At 37.4% G+C, this 22,256-nt stretch overlaps 1 protein-coding gene across 7 annotated transcripts in view; it reads right to left on the reverse strand.

Moving 5' to 3' along the window:
* The window catches only part of APC (adenomatous polyposis coli), a 106,357-nt gene that overhangs the window by 22,820 nt on the left and 61,281 nt on the right, over positions 1 to 22,256 (reverse strand). For 5 of the 7 annotated variants that reach the window (XM_015558460.1, XM_015558461.1, XM_006755286.2 and 2 more), the window contains 4 exons: positions 15,734 to 15,817; positions 9,398 to 9,502; positions 4,659 to 4,757; positions 1,520 to 1,898 (listed from right to left, as the gene is read on the reverse strand). In XM_015558460.1, coding sequence (XP_015413946.1) covers positions 1,520 to 1,898; positions 4,659 to 4,757; positions 9,398 to 9,502; positions 15,734 to 15,817 — 667 coding nt within the window. The remainder of the gene's footprint in view (positions 1 to 1,519; positions 1,899 to 4,658; positions 4,758 to 9,397; positions 9,503 to 15,733; positions 15,818 to 22,256) is intronic. The other 2 variants (XM_015558462.1, XM_006755288.2) reach the window with 1 other exon arrangement.

The following is a 22,256-nucleotide window of genomic DNA, read 5'->3' on the forward strand; positions in this document are numbered from 1 at the left end:
CCGGGGCGTGGGTCAGAGCCAGTGACCAGGGGGAGATGGGGGTCCCCTGTCCAAGCCTGACACCTCTGGTGGAGGCGTCAGGCCTGGGCAAGGGGCCGATCAGGCGATTGGAGGGTGATGGGGGTCTATGCCTCTGGCCGAGGCATCAGGCCTGGGCAAGGGGCAGAGCCAGCAATTGGAGGGGTCTGGGGGTCCCCTGCCCAGGCCTGGGCTGGGGGCAGAACCAGTGATGGGGGGAAATGAGGCCTGAGGGCTCTCAGTAGGTGAGAGGGGGCAGGCTGGGCTGAGGGACACCCCCCCCAACACACACCAAGTGCACGAATTTCGTGCACCGGGCCCCTAGTAAGTAAAATAATTTAAGATTATGTTTACTATATGAAAGAATAAAAACATTTTGGCATAAATTTTATTTATAATTTCTACTTAAACTATTGTCATGAGTGTGGATTAGAAGCACATCACTGTGTACAAATGTAGTAGAGAAAGCTAGTATAAACCTAGTAGAGAAAGTTTACTTACTATATTGACAGATACTAGATAGTAAAAATTTAAAGAAAAGGTACCCAAGAAAATATACCTCCACATTTAGTATTATGCACAAGGTTTCAAAACTTGTTACCTGAAATAAAATTTAAAAAGCAAGTCTATTTTTCAGAAGCAATAATAATTCATTCTACTTAATTTTTTTTGAGGTGCCGTGTTGTGTGTGTATTTTTTTATCAGGCGAAAGGAAAATCTTACCTTATATACTTACTAATTTTGGTTCTTGCTACAGGAATGAAGTTATGTGCCCAAGGATTCCTGCTCCCATGTTCCCTGTGTCTGAGGGATAGGGGCTGGTGGCCAAGGGTCTCTCCTGAGCAAAGAGCTGGGTGGCTGATCACCCCCAGCAATAGGGACCCATTGCCTGGAGCAGGATGGTGCGGTGGGAAGGGCACTGAGTTGAGAATCAGGAAATCTGGCCTCTGTTCCTGGCTCCACTTACTAACTGTGATGCCACAGGCAAATCTTTAGCTTTTCTGAGTCTCAGTTTCTTCATCTGTAAAATGGAGATAATACCTTCCCTTCCTACTTCACAGGTTGTTGTGAGGATCAAATAACAACAGATATAACAGCTCTGTATCTACTGAGTAGAGTGATATGCAAATGTAAAAGATAATGGCTTGCTGAAAAACCTTATGTAAAGTTTCTTTTCTGAACTTCATCTATAAAATAAGAGATGGGCAACATAATTACTCAGATCCTAGATGTACTATGCTATGACTCTGTAAGTCTCTCTTGATTTCCTGTTCTTTTTCTTTGCTGTATCATAGTGCATATAACATTTCCCTTTGCTACATTTTTCTTAATTTTAGACTTAAAAAAGACTTAAGCTTTAAACTATGTTAGTAGCATAGATGGCTAATATGCATTTCCTGTCCTATTCATAAAGATAACATACGAACTAAAAGTTTTCTTTTTAAAAACGTTTACATTTGTTTTGTAACATGCACTGTGATGTACACTATAGGGAACATACTTGGATTTTTGTCCTGGTCCATGCCTTGTTCGTGGGCTTCCTGCCACTCCCAACAGGTTTCACAGTAAGCTCGTATCTGTTCCAAAAGATGAAGGACTCGGATTTCACGCCTGCCTCTCTTGTCATCAGGCTGTGAGTGAATGATGTTGTGGAGTGCTGCACTGGCCCTGGCCCGAGCCTCTTTACTGCCCCGGGAATTTCCCAACAACACAGAGTCTTTGTCATTGCCATGTAAAAGCTGGATGAGGAGAGGAAGACATCCAGACTGTCGCATGGATATACAGCTGTCTTGGGAGCTAGACATAGCTAGCAAAGTTCGTGACATATCATCCTTATCATGAGTACCAAGCATTGACAACAATGAATACACCATTTCCACCTGTGGGCCAAATGAGTTTAGAAACAAAATTATGACTTTAATATCCAAAAGCCAACACCAATGAAGTGATGAATGGGATATTTATTGTAACTCATTACAAAAAACAAAAAATTCTTTCCATGATGAAGTAATGAATGTTATTTCAAAATTTATATAATCATCACCAATTTGTTTGTATGAGTAAATAATAGTAGTGGTAGTATACAGTGCTGAAAGAGGAAATAGGTTCTTACATACTTAAATTGTGTTTATCTGGAGCAGCTCGTGATAATTCATTGTTTATAATGAATGAAAATCAACTAATTTCACTCACAGAGTGAGGAAGGTGGTCTATCTAAATTCTTGGGAGAATTAAAAATTTTGTTTTACTTCTTTTAATCTACAACTATAATTAATAAATATAAAAGTTTTCAACAATCATTTTTACTAAGTACTATTTTTCAGCAATCACTAACCCTCAAAAGATTATAATAGTATTGCTAAAATTATAAGATTTCTCCCTTACACATATAAAAAACACTTTGTCATAAAAAGAATGCTATGCTTACATAAAGAGTACAAAGCAAAGATTCTCATACAATTTTTTCTAAAAGCAATTGCTAAGCATCGACTCTCTGACAATAAAGTCTAAGGATTTACTTAGAAGCAATTAGAAAAAGGAAACAGTACTGTTATCTTTTTTAAAAAAAATCCTCACTTAAGGATATGTTTTTCATTGATTTTAGAGAGAAGGAGAGAGAAACATTGATGTGTGAGAAAGATCAATCGTTTGCCTCCGCACATACTACCACCAGGGATTGAACCTGCAGCCTAGGTTTGTGTTTCAACCAGAATCAAACCTGCAACCACCCTCCCCCTCCCTTCCTCCCCCCTGACTGGAAATGGAATTTGCATTTTGAGTATGTGCACTGACTGGGAATTGAACCTGCCACCTTTTGGTGTAAGGGCAATGCTCCAACCAATTGAGCTACACTGGCCAGTTATCTTGGACTATGATGAGCTACATTTTAAAGCTCGAGAAAAGTAGAGAGTATTATATAAAGAATGTATCATGTCTATAAATCAGTGGTTCTTAACTTTTGGCAATGCCTTGGAGACATTTTTGGTTGTCACTACAGGAGGAAGTGCTATGGGTGTCTAGTGGGTACAGACCAGAAATGCTGCTAAACAGGCTACAATGCAACAAAGAATTATCCAGTCCATAGTGTTTAGGTTAAGTAACTACTCTAAACGTGTAAACACAGACTACTCTTAGAAATGAAGGTTTTAGGAAGGCAGTGTAGAATTATGGATAAATGGGTTTTCAGATTCTGGCTCCACACCTTATGAGTGAGCTGTGTGATACGAACAAGTTATCTGATTTCTCTGAGCCCATTTTTTCAGTTGCAAAATGAAGGAATTCACCTAATAGGGTTTTCTCTTGAAGATTAAATGAATTAATACATATTATAGTTTAGTAGCTAGCATACAAAAATGTAGGAAGCTCTTGTAATATGCATAAATTACTTCAAAAGAAAAAGGTATTTAGCTGTCAGTGTTCATGCAACAGTAATGTTGAATATTAGAGATTTTCTTTATAGTAAAAACTATGTATTGATGTTGGATAGATCTAGGGTTGAAGTCCAATTTAATTATACAATGGCTGCCTGAATCACTTTTGTATCTGTTTTCTCATTTAACAAAGAGAAACAAGAATATCTCATAGGGTTTGAGACAATTAGAGATAACATACATACAATCCTAGCACAGTTACTAGCATTCCAAAGGTCCCAAGTAGTAGCTATTTTGAGTTATTAAAAGAATTAAGTCTTATATTAACAATATAACTACTCCAAAATTCATTTCTTAAGTCAATATTAGTTATTTCAGTAATGCTTTTCCTAAGAGCCATTATATTATTAAAATAAAGAGTATACAGAATATGCTATGAAAACAATTAATGGAATTATTTAGATTTAATGAAAAATAAATTGTTTAGTAATGTTAGAATTTCATCCTTTGTTAATATAATATTAAAGTCTCTGGCTTTAAAACGGTAATAAAATAATTACTTTCTTTTCAAACATGCTATTCCCAAGTCCTAAGATACTTGTTAACATCTGAGAGACCCTAAGAGAGCTGACTTATCAGCAATGGATAACATTCAATTTCAATAACTGTTCCATCTATTTAAGTAAATATTTATTAAACACTCATTATTCGCAGGCTCTGTGCTAGATGCAGCACATGATACATAAAAGACAGTCTCTGTTCTCCAAGACAGTTTCATGCACTGTAGTGATTCAAAGGAGGCAGAGAGACTACATGGGGAGGTGAGAGGACCATGGGAATCAAAAAATGTTTTGTAAAGAAGCAAGCCTGAGAAGAGTTCTGAAGGCTGGCTAAAGCTTTGAGAGCTGTTGTGAGACGAGGTAGACAGTGGAGATGCGTGCCACTGCAGGCGAGACGTGGAGGATAAAGGGAGAGCTCAGGAAAGCAAGTAAGCCAGTGAGGTTGGAGCTTAGGATACTGGCAGAGAAGTGGACAAAGCTGGGGAAAAAATATGAAAAAAACTAGCTAATTTGGCACTTTTAATAATCCTTACTCTCCCTTTGTGCTCCTTTGTATAAAAAGATGTCATTTCTTTAAGAATCTGTGATGATGGCATCAAAATTCTCCTCTATTTAAAAGATGAGAAAGAATGGTTTTAGTGACTTATCTAACGAATATTAGGGAAGTATTCATAGTATATAAGTGACCAGGTTTATAATCTTCTGTTACCTTGGTTCCCAGATGACTTGTCAGCCTCCGAGGAGCAGAGTGTGTGCTACTAGAACTCAAAACACTGGCTGTTTCATGATCCATTCGTGTAGCCGAACTCTAGAAATTAAGCAAATTATAGATAGTGTAATTTAGATTGTATATAAATATAGCTAACTTCATGTTAAAGTACCCTTTACGGTAGACAGCTAAATATAGCATTAAAAAAGTATGAACATTGCCCTAGGCAATTTGGCTCCCTGGATAGAGCATTGGCTCTTGAACTGAAGAGTCACGGGTTCGATTCCGGTCAAGGGCACGTACCTGTACTTTGGTTATAGGCTCGACCCCCAACCCGGGTCAGGATATGTGTGGGAGGCAACCAATTGATACACACATCTATGTTTCTCTCTCTGTCTCTCTTCCTCTCTGAAAATCAATGGAAAAGTATCCTCAGGTGAGGATTAACAAAAAAAAAAAAAAAAAAAAAGGAATGTTTTTACCTATAAATTTATTAAGTAAATTTTAGAGAAAAACTGATGAAAAGGAGATTTGTTGCAAGACAGTTAAATTACACTCCAGAAGAAACCAAATATTAAAGAAATTCTAAGAGTAATACTTTTTTTACAGACCCAAAGACATGCAAACACATTCAGTTAAACATAAATTGACAGAAAGCTCCACTGATGAAATGCTTCAAATGACCACAAACTGACTGTGAATTCAGTACAGTTCAAGTTCTTTGGGAGCTCAAAGTATAGAGAAGACTGCTTGAAACTTCTATTAGAGGAGGTCTTTAAAAAGGCAAGTAGACAATTAAACCAACAAACTGTATTAAATGCTGTGAGAACAACTTTATATATTTCACAGAGGTGGGAACAAGGAAAATGTCCTGAAAGAAATGCCATTTAAACTGAGGGGAAAGGTGAGTAAAACACATACAAGTGAACAAAGTAGAAGAGAATTCCAGCCACAGGGAACATTATTTGGAAGGCTTGGACATACTTAAGGACTGGAGAAGTTGAGTTGAGAGACTGCAGAGAAATAGGGCAAACAGAAATACTGCTGGAAGAGTTGATAACATAAAGAACTACATACTATTCTATGGGGAGTGGGTAGCCACTGAATTGTCTAAACAAGTAAGTGATTTGATCAGATTTGTGTTTTAGAAGGATCACTCTGATTATAATGTGAAGAATATACCAGAAAAAAAAGGCAAGGCTGAAGACTAAAAGTTAGAACTCTATATTAACAGATGTAATTTGTCATTTTTAACATTTGCATGGATGTGCCATGTAAGTTTCATGAGGCTAGGGCAGTGATGGCGAACCTTTTGAGCTCGGCGTGTCAGCATTTTGAAAAACCCTAACTTAACTCTGGTGCCGGGTCACATATACAAATTTTTTGATATTTGCAACCATAGTAAAACAAAGACTTATATTTTTGATATTTATTTTACATATTTAAATTCCATTTAACAAAGAAAAATCAACCAAAAAAATGAGTTTGCCTGTCACCTCTGACACGCGTGTCATAGGTTCGCCATCACTGGGTTAGGGACTATCTGTCTTTTTCAATTATAACTGCCCTGGCTGGTGTGGCTAAGTTGGTTGGAGCATCATCTGTGCACTGAAGGATTGTGATTCAATTCCTGGCCAGGGTACATACCCAGGTTGCAGGTTCAAACTCCTCCCCAACCCCTTTCAGGGTACATATGGGAGACAACCAATCAATGTTTCTCTCTTTCCCCCTCTCCTTTCCTCTCTCTCTCTCAAATCAATTTAAAAAAAAAAACACAACTATTATTAGTTACTAGTAACAACAATAATGTTACCTTTAATAAGTATCTGCTATATGCCAGGGACTATGTTAAGTGCATACTGCATTTAATTTTCACAACTGTATCACCTTACTAGAGGCCCGGTGCACTAATTCAGGGTCCCCAGGGGGGGTTGGGGGAGTACCTGAGACACAATTGACCCTCCAGGCGGGTGGTGGGATGCCCTTGTGAGCCCGAGATCCTGATCCGTCCCGCTGACATTTGCACCAGTTGTTGGGAGCCACTTGGCGGCCTATATTATATTGTTTCTTCCTTGTGGAGCATCTAGGGAGGGGAAGTGGCTGCGGTGCGTGAGGCTGACTTCCTGGTGGTGGGTCAGTGCATGGCCCATTCTCTGGAGATTGTACCTGCAGGACTAGTGGGAGAGTGAGTGGCTGCCGCCGGGCTGGTGGGCCACTGGGACGGGTCAGTCAGCTGAGTGGCACTCCCGCTGTGGGAGCGTACTGACCATCAGGGGATAGCTCCTGCATTGAGCATCTGCCCCCTGGTGGTCAGTGTGCATCATAGTGACTGGCTGTTCGGTCGCTTAGGCTTTTATATATAGTTTGTTTGTTTGTTTTAAGAAGAAACACTAAACAGCATTTACTTGTCTAAAGTTTTGTTTCTTAGTTGGTGGGAAAGTGGGATTTACTTCAGAGCTACTTGACCACTTATCCACAGCTGATGGATAATTTATTTATTAATGTACATTCAGATTATTTCTATTTTTGCTGTTATAATATTATGATGAATCTCTTCAAACATGTGTGAGCACTCTTGACTGATTACCTCATTAGTGTAAAATCTTAGAAGCTGCAATTATGAGCTACAGAGTTGGCACATTAAGTTTAGATACATATTAAAAATTTGTTCTTCAGAAAGGTTATTCATTTTGCACAAGTAGAGACAGTATATGAGGATGATAGTTACCCATTAGCAACACTGAGTGTTATTGACCTTTGACAATCCAATGGCCTCCAAAAATACTTTACTTTGGTTGTAGCTTATATTTATACATCATTACTAATAAAATTGATAATCTTTCCACATGTTTACAAGCCATTTCTAGTTCCTTTTAATTTCTGTTCATGTCGTTTGCCCATGCTTTAACAGATTTATTTGGTCCTCACCTGAGGATATTTTTCCATTGATTTTTAGAGAGAGGGGGGGGGGGGGGGCACAGAGAGAGAGAGAGAGAGAGAGAGAGAGAGAGAGAGAGAGAGAAAGCAACACTGATGAGAGAGAAACATCATCGATCAGCTGCCTCCTGCATGTCCCCAACCAGGCATGTGCCCTGACCGGGAATTGAACTGGTGGGTGACCTTTTGGTTCTTGGGTCGACACTCAACCGGAGCCACACTGGCAGGGCAATAGTTTTCATTTTTGACATTAAATGTAATCTACTTAGGATTAATTCTGATGAAAGAATTAATGAAAGAAGTGTGATAAGGATTCAATTATTATTTTTTAATGGATAACCTGATTATTGGATACGTAAGGCTTTGAAGTATATAATAATTGGAATATGACCCAAAGCACTAATGGTAAGTTTAATTCTAAGCAGAGAATTTTTTTTCTGTCAAGAAGTAATTTTCCTCCTTTCTACTTATGTGTAGAAACACATAAGCTTCCCATATAATTCCCTAAATTACAAAGAAGTAACTCAAATGTGCTATCCTATATAATAAAAGGCTAATATGCAAATCAACCGAATGGTGGAACTTGCTATGACACACACTGACCACCAGGGGGCAGACACTCAGTACAGGAGCTGCCCCCTGGTGGTCAGTGCACTCCCACATGAAGAGCGCTGCTCAGCCAGAAGTCGGGCTCATAGCTGGTGAGCACAGCGGCAGTGGAGGGCACCATCACTCGAACATCCCTCGAGGGCTCCTGGACTGCGAGAGGACGCAGGCCAGGCTGAGAGACCGCCCTGTCAAGTGCACAAATTTTGTGCACTGGGCCTCTAGTTTAAATATAATTTCTTTTCCCCACTGCAATGCTAACTAGTAATACTAAAGTGAAGTATCTTTTTGTTTTAACTTAGTAAAATAAATTTAAATACTTAAGTATGAGAGATTTTAAGCTTTACATTTTAATGAACATAAGCATGCTCTTTTTAAATAAATAATATCAAAAGTAACATAGACACTAAAGAAATAGTCTATATCCACAGTAGAAAAATTACCTTAAAACCAACTCGGTGAAATTCTATTTTTTTAAAATCATTCATTTACAGCATAAAAATATTCATTGAAACAATATGGGGCATACAGAACACCCCAAAGAAAAATTCTGTCATATTAGGATGCATCCAATAAAATTAATAGAAAACTAACAGCAGCACAGTAAGACAATACTTCTGTATTAATAAAAAAATCAAGTTGACTTCCATAACGTTGCTAAAAATGATGTAACAATAGTTAAACACAACCAGGCTACATCTCTTTACTTTTTATGAGCATTAAAATAATCTTTTCAAAAATAAGACTTGGATTTTTAGATTTATGTAATCTTGAAGTACAAGAGAAAACAAGAACTATAGCAAGTCCTTAAGATCATTTTTAAAAACATAAAAATGTCATTGCAAAGAATGCCTTAGAGAAAGAGCAAATCTATTCAATGAAAGCAATAATAACTAGGTCAAGTCACACAAATAACCAAAATGCAGCTTAGTATTTTATTTTTCAAAAAACTCTAGTCACACCAATCATTTTAGACTAAAATAGAAACACACAATTTACATTATGAAACAGTTTTAAAAATTTGAAAACATTATTGTTAGGTGTATAAAGAAAAGTGATAACATTTTGGTACCAAATCTTCTGAAGATATGTATTCAGGACTAAGGAAACAAACAACATTTACAGATCATTCTGAGGACCATATTTAAAAAATATTTAAATAGCTTATTTAAAAAACAAAAAAATAATTTATTTACCTGACCACTACCAGAAGTTGCCATGTTGATTTCTGCCACTCCTTGACCTTCATTCTGCTGCTCAGCTTCATGTGAGCCAGCTTCATGCTTGCTCTGAGATGACCTCTGTTAATAGGGAGTTAACATCATTACATAAAAAAAATGATGTCTGTTTTTTTTAGCTCACAGCTTTTCCCCTTTCTTATTTTAAAGCTCTGAATGCATAAATTACACAGGTTTACAAAGGCATGGAACTACTACACTTCAGACTTCATAACCTCCAGCATGGCTGGCAGTCGACTATTTCGGTAAGAGGAAAGTGAATTGTGTCCCTTGAGCATTAGAGCTGCACGAGACAAAGGATTTTCTGAGACTCACAGAAACACCATCCTCCACCAGCTGTGCTCACATCACTATCAGGAATATAACCCAACTAGAACAAATAACTATCTTTTCTGCAAGGTCACATAATTTTGGCATTTAACAGCGCTGCAAATATAACACTTAAACTATTATCTAAGTTTATAAATACCTTCTGTGTAAGTATACTCTACATAGAATATATAGATATACAGTATATGCTGATAAAAATAATATTAAACAAATAGATAAGCTCTTAGATTCTGATATAAATAAAACTAAAATCCTTTTCTAATGTAACCACCATCTGTTATATGAAATGAAAATGACATTATATCCAGTAAAAGCAATCATTTAGAGATAGATTATATCCAGTATAAAGCAGTCACTTTGTAAAAATAACAGTGAAGAATCAAAGAAAATAATTTTCCCATTTTCTTTTATAGAAACAATTATAAATGTGTTTGCCCTAGGGAAATGTCACTCTAAAATAAAAATTATACTTTAAAAAATGTGACAAGATAGTGGATAGTTATTTCACAAAATGGCTTCACTGGAAGTTCCTTAAACATCAAGCTTTCCTATACCATTTATAATGTGACCAAAAATTAATTCCATCAATAAACTAGTATATTTACATGTAGGCTAAAAGTAAGATAGCCCCAATAATTCAGAAATAGAAAAAACAGTACCAGCTGAAAAAATTCAACAAAAGTAGAGACATACAAAGTCAATCTAGAAACAAAAGGAATCAAAACCTATAAAAACCACAAAGATTTGACAGTAACACCATTGCAGATGTTGATGTATAAGCAATTGCTGAGCATCTGCTATGTTAGTTACCTGCATTATGTGATAAGGAATACAGTGCTAGTAAAAGCAGTCATTGTTCTATGCACTCTTGGAACTTATAGTCCAGTCGGGGATACTACCAAGTAATGAGAGAAATAACAATAAAGTTAAGATTTTGACATGTGCTCTGAAAGAAGGGTACAAAATATTATAAGAATATATAGCAGAAAGAGTCACATGGTCTAGGAGTTTGGGGAAGAGCTCTCTTAGGAAATGTTTGAACTGAGGTCTGAAGAATAAAGAGGAATTTTTAGAAAAATGATAGGGTAAAGGATAAAGTTTTTAGGTAAACAGAAGATCATATGCAAAGAAGCTGAGGTGGAAGGAAGCATGGCTTGTTCTAGTATGTCAGGAAATCATGGTGTAGAGAATAGAACATAAAGATAATAAAATAACCTTACTGATTTTGTTAAATTTTAGTGTGATTCTCAGATAGCACTCTTGCCCCAAATAACTAATACTAGCGTTTTAATGAGAAAAGTTGCATGTAAATTTATTTTATTTTTAAATATATTTTATTGATTTTTTACAAAGAGGAAGGGAGAGGGAGAGGGATAGAGAGTTAGAAACATCGATGAGAGAGAAACATCAATCAGCTGCCTCCTGTACAGCCCCTACTGGGGATGTGCCCGCAACCAAGGTACATGCCCTTAACTGGAATCGAACCCGGAACCCTTTAGTCCACAGGCCAACGCTCTATCCACTGAGACAACCTGGTCAAGGCTAAATTTATTTTTAAAGTCAATTTTTAAATGGTGTAAGTAAATAGGCAACAGAGGAGCTCAGTCTGGAGGCTAATATATTACTGTAAATGTGAGATGATGGCACTTTGCACTAGTGAAGCAGTAATGGAGATAAAAGAAGTAGAGACAGAGGTAAATCTGAAGGACTTGGTGGTAGATTGGATATGGTGAGTGGAGGAAGAGCTCTGGTGTCAAGAATTACTCCTATGTTCCTTAGCTCACACAACTGAATAATGATGATGTCAATCACAGAGATAGGTAATAACTTAAGGAGGATAAGGGTTTTCTGAAGGAGGTGGGGTGGTAAGAAGAACTTAGGAAGAGATAATTTATTATGTTTTAGATTTGCATCACCTAAGTGGAGATGCCAAGTTGGCATATATATTTAGGAGTCTGGAGCTCAGGGCTAGAAAAATGAATTTGAGAGCCAATATTTTATAGATGGTAACTGAAGCCCTAAGCACAAAAGAGATGGTCTTAGGGAGAAACAATACACAGAAAAGGGAAATAAGCTTTAAGGAATGCCTACAATTAATGCCACATAAAGGAACATGAACTTTAAAGGCCAAAGAGATGGAAACAAAGAAAGTATTGTCATAGATGTCAAGAGAAGAATATTTCAAACATCAGGAAGTATTCAATAATGTGAAGAGTGTCAAGATGAAGATTGAAAATGCCAATTTAATTCACAATATAAAAGCCACTGATGGTCCATGTTAGTGAAATATGGGAGTAGAAATTAGATTGGCTTGCATTAAGAGTGAATGGTGGGGAGGAAATGTAGACTTGGAGTCCAGAAATACCTTTGGAATGGAGATTAGGAAAGGACAGGAAGGAGTAGAAGGGACAGACGAAGAAAGAGAGTTGCAGGGAGCAGTGGGATTGAAGAAGTTTCATTTTATATTTTTAAACATAAGATTTGAGCCTGTTTAAATGCCATTGGAAAAGTGCAATAAAAGAGGAAAAAGATAAATATTTGGGAGAAAAGAGGTAAGAGTTAAAAGTTCCCAAGAAGGCAGAAGCTGAGAATCCAAAGTGCAGGGAGAAAGAAGAAAGGCAGAATGCTTCCTGAGAGAAAGAGAGATAGTGCCTATGGAAGCTGCTGTTTTCTCTGTGAAGAAGGAGGTGGAATTATTACAGGGAGGGAGATAAGGGTTGAAATAGTTATTTTCAATAGAGGGAGAGTAGGCGATCCAAAGAAACATAGGCATGCAGGACGATAATGATGAATATGGTAAACTTTTTAAAAAATCTAATGTTTACTGCTGGAACCGGTTTGGCTCAATGGATAGAGCGTCGGCCTGCGGACTGAAGGGTCCCAGGTTCGATTCCGGTCAAGGGCGTGTGCCTGGGTTGCGGGCACATCCCCAGTGGGAGATGTGCAGGAGGCAGCTGATCGATGTTTCTCTCATCATCGATGTTTCTGACTCTCTGTCTCTCTCCCTTCCTCTCTGTAAAAAATCAATAAAATATATTTTTAAAAAAATCTAATGTTTACTATGCATTTATCACTTGTTATCTATTAATTTATTTAATTCTCATACCAACTTATAAGGTAGGCACAGTTATTACCCTCATTTTATAAATGAAGAAACTGATACACAGGGAAGATAAATATCTAGCCTTAGGTCACATACCTAGTAAATAGAACCAGAGCTGGGATCACAGCCCAGTCTGACTCCAGAGGCCAAACTAATATTTAACACTTACTACCTTTATTTTTCTTCCTCCTTTCTTATTTACTTCCTTTGTTCTTTCATTGATCTTAGGCGACAGGCCTGCCTGCACTCTCTGATCACTGTCCCAAACTAGTGCTAACTCTGAAGGCAAAGAGGCTACTTCTGATTCCTATGAAAGAATAATCCTAACTCATTTCCTTATTTCTATTGCTGCTGGATAACTTACCAAAAGTTTCTAGTTTAAGACTAAAAAAATTTTTGTTGTTGAGGTATTTACATGTCACAAAATTCACACATTTTAAGATCCTTTGTGTTCATCTACAGTTAATCCTCATTACTGCCCACAACTGCAGGCAACTTTTTTCTGTATAAATTCGCCTTTTCTGGACATTTCTTACAAATGGAGTAAGTGGACTTATGTGTCTGGCTTCTTATACTTAGCTATATAGAATGTACCAACCATTTGTATCTTTTTGCGGACAGTATTCCATTATAAGGATATACCACGTTTATGTATCATTTGTATTCATTCACCCGGCAGCATATATACATTTGCATTCTTTCTACCTTTGGGCTAGTATGAATAATACTGCCATAAACATTCAAATTAAAGTCTCTGTATAGATATATGTTTTCATCTCTCTTAGAAGTGAAATTACTGGGCCACATGGTACCTCTATGTTTAATATTTTGAGGAACAGTTAAACTGTTTTCCAAGTCGCTATACCATTTTACAGTCTCACCAACACAGTATTTATTCAGATCCTTGACAATGCTTATTACTACCTTTATGATTACAGGCATCCTAATGGATGTGAAGTGGCATCTCATTGTTGTTTTGATTTGTATTTTCCTAATGACCGATGATGCTGAACTTATTTTCGTGTGTGTGTGTGTGTGTGTGTGTGTGTGTTTCTGGTGCAATGTCTATTGAAATCTTTTGTCCATCAGCTGTTTCCTTATTAATGAGTTGTAAGGAGTAGAGGAAGATGAGTATAAATATCTTTTAAATTATGGCTTTGGCTCTTTTAAAAATGTTTTCTTTTTATCATAGTTATAAATTTAAATAGTTTAAATAATCATTATTTCTAAAGATGAGAATAAACTGATATTTCTCACATTTGCCTGTCCTGTCCTATTTCCTAAAGGCAAACGTTTCATCTCTTTCAGGGTTTTTTTTTCTTTTTTTCTTTTTTGAGATGGGGGCACACTTACCTCTAAGTAACCTGCTTGTTTTGCTAGTTCTGCAATTTTCAGTTGAATGCACCACTTATTGATTTCCCACTATTCCACCCTCAACACCACACTATCCTGTTCCTCCATCCTTCCAATACTGCTTTATAGTTAGATCAATTTTTCACTATTTACATTATTTTGACTATTAAATTCTAATCATGGCCAACAGGTAGTGTACTATGATTGTTTTCCTTTACAACTTCTTGCTGTTCACCACATTAGTTTTGTTTTGTGTATTTGATGTTATGTATTTATGGCATCATCAGTTTCTTTCCTACTGTGTCAATTTCCTTTCCTTTCAATAAATTTAAAAACATTAAGTAGTCTACTGATTGCATCTTCTTAGATTAATCTCTCCTGAAATCTTCTCAACTGTTCTAATATGGACTAGTTACTTTCTCTATCATTTGTTTCCCTTAATTTTCATTCTCAGGAGTTTTTCATTTCTTTCTCTTATATTGTATTCCCTATGTCTTGGATACCAAATCTTAATTTTTCTTGCTTTACACCTTCATTTAACTTAACTATATCTTCTAAGAGCTTCCAGAAAATGGTACATAAAAATACATATTTTAAAACTTTGCCTATCTAAAAAATATATTCTACTTCTAAATTTAATAGGCAGTTTGACTAGAGGTAAATTTATAGACTGGTGTGGTACACTATAAAATATATTTTGTCTTTGTCCCTTCGTTTCTGGCACAGAACTTAAAAAACACTTGGAAATTCTTGATTTATGCAAATAGAGTGACTCAAGGAGGGCACCTAGAAAGCTTCAGGATGGATACTGGTCATCCGAAAGAACAACCACATTACTAGAGCATTGAAACTCTGGGCCAGACTGACCTCCAGGGAGGGGAAGGGGCTGGAAACTGAGTTCAATCATGTGGCCACTTATTTAGTCAAGATTGCCTATATAATGAAACCTTAATTAAAATTCTGGACACCACAGCTCGGTGGAGCTTCCTGGTTGATGAATACACTAATATGCTAGGAGAGTTATGTGTCCTGATTTATGAGGAGGGAGCATGAAAGCTCTGCATCCGCCATCCCTCCCTTCTCCAGATCTTGCCCTATGCAGTTCTTCATTTGGCTGTTCCTGATTGTGTCCTTTAAAATAAAACTAATTGTAAGCATAGAACTTTCAATGAGTTTGGAGCCATTTTAATGAATTATCAAGCCTAAGGGGGTTGTAGGAAGTCCCAAATTTATAACCAGCTGGGTGCCTTGACATCTGAAATGGGGGGCAGTCTTGTGAAGGACTCTGCCCTAACTGTAGGGCCCTATAAATTTTTAATTGTCTAAAAGTTATAAGGAAATCAAATTAATCAAGATTTTGATCGTTTAATTTAATGAAAAAAACTTAAAAAGTATATCAATTTTCTAGAACAACTATATTTCAATTATGCCACAGTAATTATATGTTTTCTTTTCTTATAATAACTACCTATATTTAAATCTGCAAACAATACAGACAATTTACTAACCTCCGCTTCTGTTGCTTGGGACTGTAAAAGCTGTCGTATACGAAGTATGTCCTTCTCTATTTGTTGAATTCTGGTTACTCTTCGCTAAAATAAAATAAGTGATCAAATTAGATCTAGTTTTATTAAAGACATGAGTGTAAATAATCATACTAAGGCTACCACTTAATAACCCAGGATTATGACAGACAATTCTTAAGTTAGAAGTTAGATATTTATATTCACACAGTAATGACATTTAGGTTCAGTTCAATATTTTGTTATGTCTAACTTTATTTATTATTATTATTATTTTGTTAATCCTCACCTGAGGATATTTTTCCATTGATTTTTTTTTTTAAAGAGAGAGTGGAAGTGGAAGATGGGGGCGGGAAGTGGCAGGCAGAGGAACATTGATGTGAGAGAGATACACATTGATTGGTTGCCTCCCACACGCACCCTGACCAGGGCCAGGGATTGAGCCTGCAACCTAGGTACATGCCCTTGACTGGAATTGAACCCAGGACCCTTTTGTCTGCAGGCCACTGCTCTATCCACTGAGCCAACCTGACTAGGGCAATACATCTGACTTTATACAACAGATTTATAGCTCCGTTTAGCAAAATGATACAAATATATGTCAAACTATATAATACATATAATGTGAAAATTTGGTGTTTAAAAGCTATTTTCAAAAAATATTTCAACAAAGGAAATTATACCTGAATTTAATCTTTTATATTATTACTAGAGCCCCGGTGCATGACATTCATGCACTTGGGGGGGGGAGGGGGGAAGAGTCTCTCAGCCTGGTCTGTGCCCTCTTGCAATCCAGGACCCCTTGGGGGATGTCCGACTGCTGGTTTAGGCCCAAGCCCCTGAGGGGTCCTTAGCACTGCCGTGGAGGTGGGAAAGGCTCTTGCCACCGCTACTGCGCTCGCCAGCCATGAGCCCGGCTTTTGGCTGAGCGGCACTCCCCCTGTGGGAGCACACTGACCAGTCATTCTGCCGTTTGGTCGATTTGCATATTAGCCTTTTATTAGATAGGATATTAATCCAGATGTCAATATAACATAATAAATTTATATAAAACATGGTATTCCTGTAAAGAGAAAGAGCATCTGATTTGTTTTAATAAACATCAGTATTTAAACAGTATGATTAACCTTCCCCATGGTTATTCCTATTACAAGTCAGTAGTACTTTCAGATTTAGCTTTCCCAAATATCTATTGTGGCTACACATTATCTTTATTCCCAGCACTGAGATCACAATGATGGTCAAGCTTTTATTTACCCACAAGTGAACACAAAGCAGTAACTACAGATCAAATAATGCAGAATTGAAATAATAAAAAAAAAATTCTTTTGGAAAAAGCTAGGTTTTGCTTTAATTATTATAAATACTAGTGGAAGTGGGAAAAACCAAATCATTTACATATAAAAAACCCCTGCAAACGGAAATTGTTTTTAATTAGCTTTATGATAGACCAAAATATAGGTTTTAAAAAGAAGTACTGCCAATGTTGTCATTTTCTGAAATAACTCTATAGTTGACATCCTAATATTGAGGTATGAAAAACTGTATTAATAAGAGTAACTGTTTTGATGGGAGAAAAAATGTTAGAAGCTAGATGGAGTTATTTTCTTTCTTTTTTTAAAAAAATACATTTTATTGATTTTTTACAGAGATGAAGGGAGAGTGAAAGAGAGTTAGAAACATCGATGAGAGAGAAATATCGATCAGCTGCCTGCTGCACACCCCCAACTGGGGATGTGCCTGCAACCAAGGTACATGCCCTTGACTAGAATCGTACCTGGGACCCTTGAGTCCACAGGCCGATGCTCTATCCACTGGGCCAAACCGGTCAGGGCTAGATGGAGTTATTTTCAAAAATTTTTTTTATTATAAGCCCCACCACTAAAAGATTTCTGAGCATGTATAACCCAATAGATAAATAATAAAAGTACTTCAACTAATAACTTTAAGCATATCCTATATAATAAAAGCCTAATATGCTAAGTGTCCGGTCGTCTGTTCAACCAATCAAAGTGTAATATGCTAATGATATGCTAAGGCTGCTCAACTGCTTGCTATGATGTGCACTGACCACCAGGGGGCAGATGCTCAATGCAGGAGCTGCCCCTGGTGGTCAGTGTGCTCCCATAGGGAGAGTGCCACTTAGCCAGAAGCCAGGCTCATGGCTTGTGAGGCAGCAGCAGTGGTGGGACCTCTCCCACCTCTGTGGCAGTACTAAGCTGTCAGTTGAACATCCCCGAAGGACTCTCGGACTGCGAGAGGGAGCAGATTGGGCGGAGGGACCCCCCCCGCAGTGCACAAATTTTGTGCACCAGCCCTCTAGTATAGTTATAAAACTTATCAACAAAACTTACCCTTGATCACATCTAGTTTTGCTTAAATAGCCATGTCCTCCTTTTCTTATTACCATAGTAAAAATGCTCATTGCTGCTATTATCCAATGTTATGATAATCACAGAAAAGCTCAAAAAAGTGCTCAACAACAAAAATTTTACTTCTCTCCTTTCCTTTGTAACACTACAACTATTATGCTGGTTCTATCATGATTCTAAAAATAGTGAACTTAAGGTAAATAATATTCTCTAATAAACAAATCTTATCAAGTCTAATTTACATAATGAAAACATGAAGGAGAAATGCCTGTACTTTTGGTAGCTTTCTAAAAATATTGCAAGTATGAGTTATCACTTCTAAATATTTTCTGGTTTTACAGAAACAACCAAACTACACACAATTACTGGCTTTGTAATATTTTATTGGTTTCCCTTTCTCTATATAATTAGCTCCACTCTATCAATAAAGTCCTAAATTAAAAAATTTAATATTTAGAGGGTGAAAATGGAAATTATATCTAACATTTCTCTTTATAATGCTACATTTCTCTATTGCCAGTATGTCACTAAGTCCTTAAGTCAAATATTGTCCACTGAGGTAGATGATTTCTGACATGACAACCTTTGTGTTTCTGTTCCTCAACGTAAAAACAGCCAGTATTATTTTTCTTTTTCTATATGATAATCTTGAATATTTATGAAATTGTTTAATAAAAAATGCTTAATTGTTCAGGAGCATGAAGTTGGTATGACTCTGAAAAATAGATTTGAAAAAATTACAATAGTAATACAGTTCAATACAGATTCAGGATAACCTCAACAAATTAGGAACAGAAACTAAATTAAGCTGATAAAAGAGTATCTATCAGAAACCTTGTGTACTAGTAAACAAAATACTTAACGGTAAAATTATAAAATCCCCTTTAATGCAAGACTAGACAAAGAAGACCAGTATCACGGCTTCTTATTCAAAGATGTATTAGAGTTCTTATATCATACTAAAAGGAAAAAAAGTAGGTTAATATATATTAAAATTAAATAGTAAATATTACTAATTTAAAGTAAATTAATGGTACATTGGTTTGTCTTAATTAAATGTTTTAAATTAAATAATTACATATATATACATTTTAAAATGTGTGTATATGTATAAAATTAGATTCCTACCTCCAAATCACACATAATAGCAAAATTCGACATTAATTAAAGACCCAATTGTAAAAATAAAATATTAAAATAGTAGGAGGAAACCCTTAAGACTTCAGGATAGGAGAAAATGTTTAAATAGGCATACAAAACACAAATATGGCAATATAATTAATTTAGCTTTATAGTAAAACTTAATTTTTATCATAAAGCTAAGATAGGTAATGGGTTTGGCAGGGAAGGGTTATGATGTATATTATCTATATCAAATATTTAAGAATAAGACGTCCTATATAATAAAAGGCTAATACACAAATTGACTGAACGGTGGAATGACCAGTTGCTATGACCTGCACTGACCTCCAGGGGGCAGACACTCAAAGCAGAAGCTGCCCCCTGGTGGTTAATGCGCTTCCACAGGGGGAGCACTGCTCAGCCAGAAGCCAGGCTCACAACTGGCGAGTGCAACGGCGGTGGCAGGAGCCTCTCCCACCTCCGTGACAGCACTAAGGATATCCCTAGGGGAGCGGGCCTAAGCCCTCAGTTGGACATCCCCCAAGGGCTCCCAGACTGCAAAGGTGTGCAGGCTGGGCTGAGGGACCGCTCCCTTGAGTGCACGAATTTCGTGCACCAGGCCTCTAGTTTAATATAATAAAAAATGGTAAAGATATGAACAAAGAAAAAGAAAATCCAAAATTCTAATAAATATATGAAAATATATTCAACTTCAATAGTGTTTAAGAAAGTATAAACTAAATGACAAGATAAAATTTCATTCCCAATGGTTGCTCATTATAAAGTCAGACTCAAGTAGTAAAGAAGACATGCAAAAGAAAAATGAACTCTCACATACTAATTGATAAAGTCATTTGAGTGCAATTTGTTAAACATAAGTTCAAAACACTCATACCTAATGGCAATTACACTTTTAGGTATATACCCTAGAGCAGAAGTCACCAAATTAGGGCCTGCTAGCCATCCATTTTTTTTGAATTAAGTTTTATTGTCACATAGCCATGTCCATTTGCTTCCATACTATCATCCATGAATGCTTTCCTGCTACAAAGGCAGAGTTGAGTACTTGTGATAGAGATATATGGGCCACAATATCTAAAATCTTTACTATCTGGCCCATTATGAAAAAGATTGCTGATTCTTGACCACAAAAACTTGCACAATTTTACAACATATGAATAAGTATGTTTATCCTAGTTGTTTTAACAGTAAAAAATTATAAATTTCCATCAACCAAGAAATATATCAAACTATATCATTCATATAATTATATATGGAAACTAACAACCGCACATAGGCATGAATAAGAGTAAATTTTGTTTTGAGTTTCCCAAAAATGTTTACCTGTCATTTGTATGTTTTTTACTAGTCATTTGTATTTTCTTTCCAATAAACTGACAGATGATATCCTCTATTCATTAAAAAAGAGTTGTCTTTTTTTTATTCATTTGTAGGAATTCTTATAATTATAGGGACGTTAACTATTTTCTGTTATGTGCTACAAATATTCCCTTAATGTATCTTCTGCGGGATGAACGTTTTAAAATTTTATAAAATAAATTCATTACCCTCTTTTATTGCTTTTGAGTTTCCATTCTTTTTTTTAAAAAATATATTTTATTGATTTTCTTTACAGAGAGGAAGGGAGAGGGATAGAGAGTTAGAAACATCGATGAGAGAGAAACATCAATCAGCTGCCTCCTGCACATCTCCCACTGGGGATGTGCCCGCAACCCAGTTACATGCCCTTGACCGGAATCGAACCTGGGACCCTTCAGTCTGCAGGCCGACGCTCTATCCACTGAGCCAAACCGGTTTCGGCGAGTTTCCATTCTTAAGAAAGCCTCTTTTGCCTTATGTTTTCTTCTATTAATTTTAGATTTATTTTTTACATTTAGATAGTAAATCCACTTGTAATTTTTCTTGGATATGAAATAAGGATCTAACTGAATTTTTCTTCTTCCAAATAGGCTGCTAATTGTACTATTACTTACCATTTCAACCCAAACTTATAATGTAATTTTTATTATACAAACTAGAGGCCTGGTGCACGAAATCGTGTACGGATGGGGGGGAGGGAGGGTGTCCCTCAGCCTGGCCTGCACCCTCTCCAATCTGGGACCCCTTGGGGGATGTCGGACTGCTGGTTAGGCCTGATCCCGCAGAGTTAGGTAGGCCTGCCAGATCACCCCTAACCACTGGCCGGCCTACCTAATAACCCCTAATCACTCTGCCTGCCTACCTGATCACCCCTAACCACTCTGCATGCCTGCCTGATTGCTCCTAACTGCTTGCTTGGGAGTGAGGCCAGCTCAGTGAGGGGGCCGTCTGCCTATCTGATCGCCCCTAACCACTTGCCTGCCTACATGATGACCCCTAACCACTGGTCTGCCTACCTGATCACCCCTAACCACTCTGCCTGCCTGCCCCTAACCGCTTGCTTGGGGGTGGGGCCAGCCCAGGAAGGGGCCGTCTGTCTACCTGATGACCCCTAACTGCTGGCCTGCCTACCTGATCATTCCTAACCACTTGCCTGCCTACCTGATTGCCCCTAACCGCTGGCCTGCCTACCTGATTGCCCCTAACCACTGGCCTGCCTATCTGATTGCCCCTAACTACTTGCCTGCCTACCTGATCACCCCTGTGGTCTGCCTGCCTGGTCACCACTAACCATTCTGCCTTCCTACCTGCCTGATCGCTCCTAACTGCTTGCTTTGGGGCAGGGCCAGTGGTGAGGGGTCGTTGGTGGTTCTGGTCTAATGGTTGTTATGGTCATGATGCCATTGTGGTCTCTGGCCTTTTATTATATAGGACTAGAGGCCTGTTGCATGAAGATTCGAGCAATAGGCCTTCCTTCCCCTGGTTACTGGCACTGGTTTTTGTCCAGCACTTGGTACGCAGGCCTTTGGTCCGGCTGCAGCAGCGAGGCTTGGCTTCTCCGCTCAGGCCGCAGCAGTGAGGCTAGGCTTCTCCGCTGGGGCCACATCAGTGAGGCTAGGCTTCTCTGCTGCAGC

This window comes from Myotis davidii, unplaced genomic scaffold (assembly GCF_000327345.1).
Source record: "Myotis davidii unplaced genomic scaffold, ASM32734v1 scaffold130, whole genome shotgun sequence".
Classification (NCBI taxonomy): Eukaryota; Metazoa; Chordata; class Mammalia; order Chiroptera; family Vespertilionidae; genus Myotis; species Myotis davidii.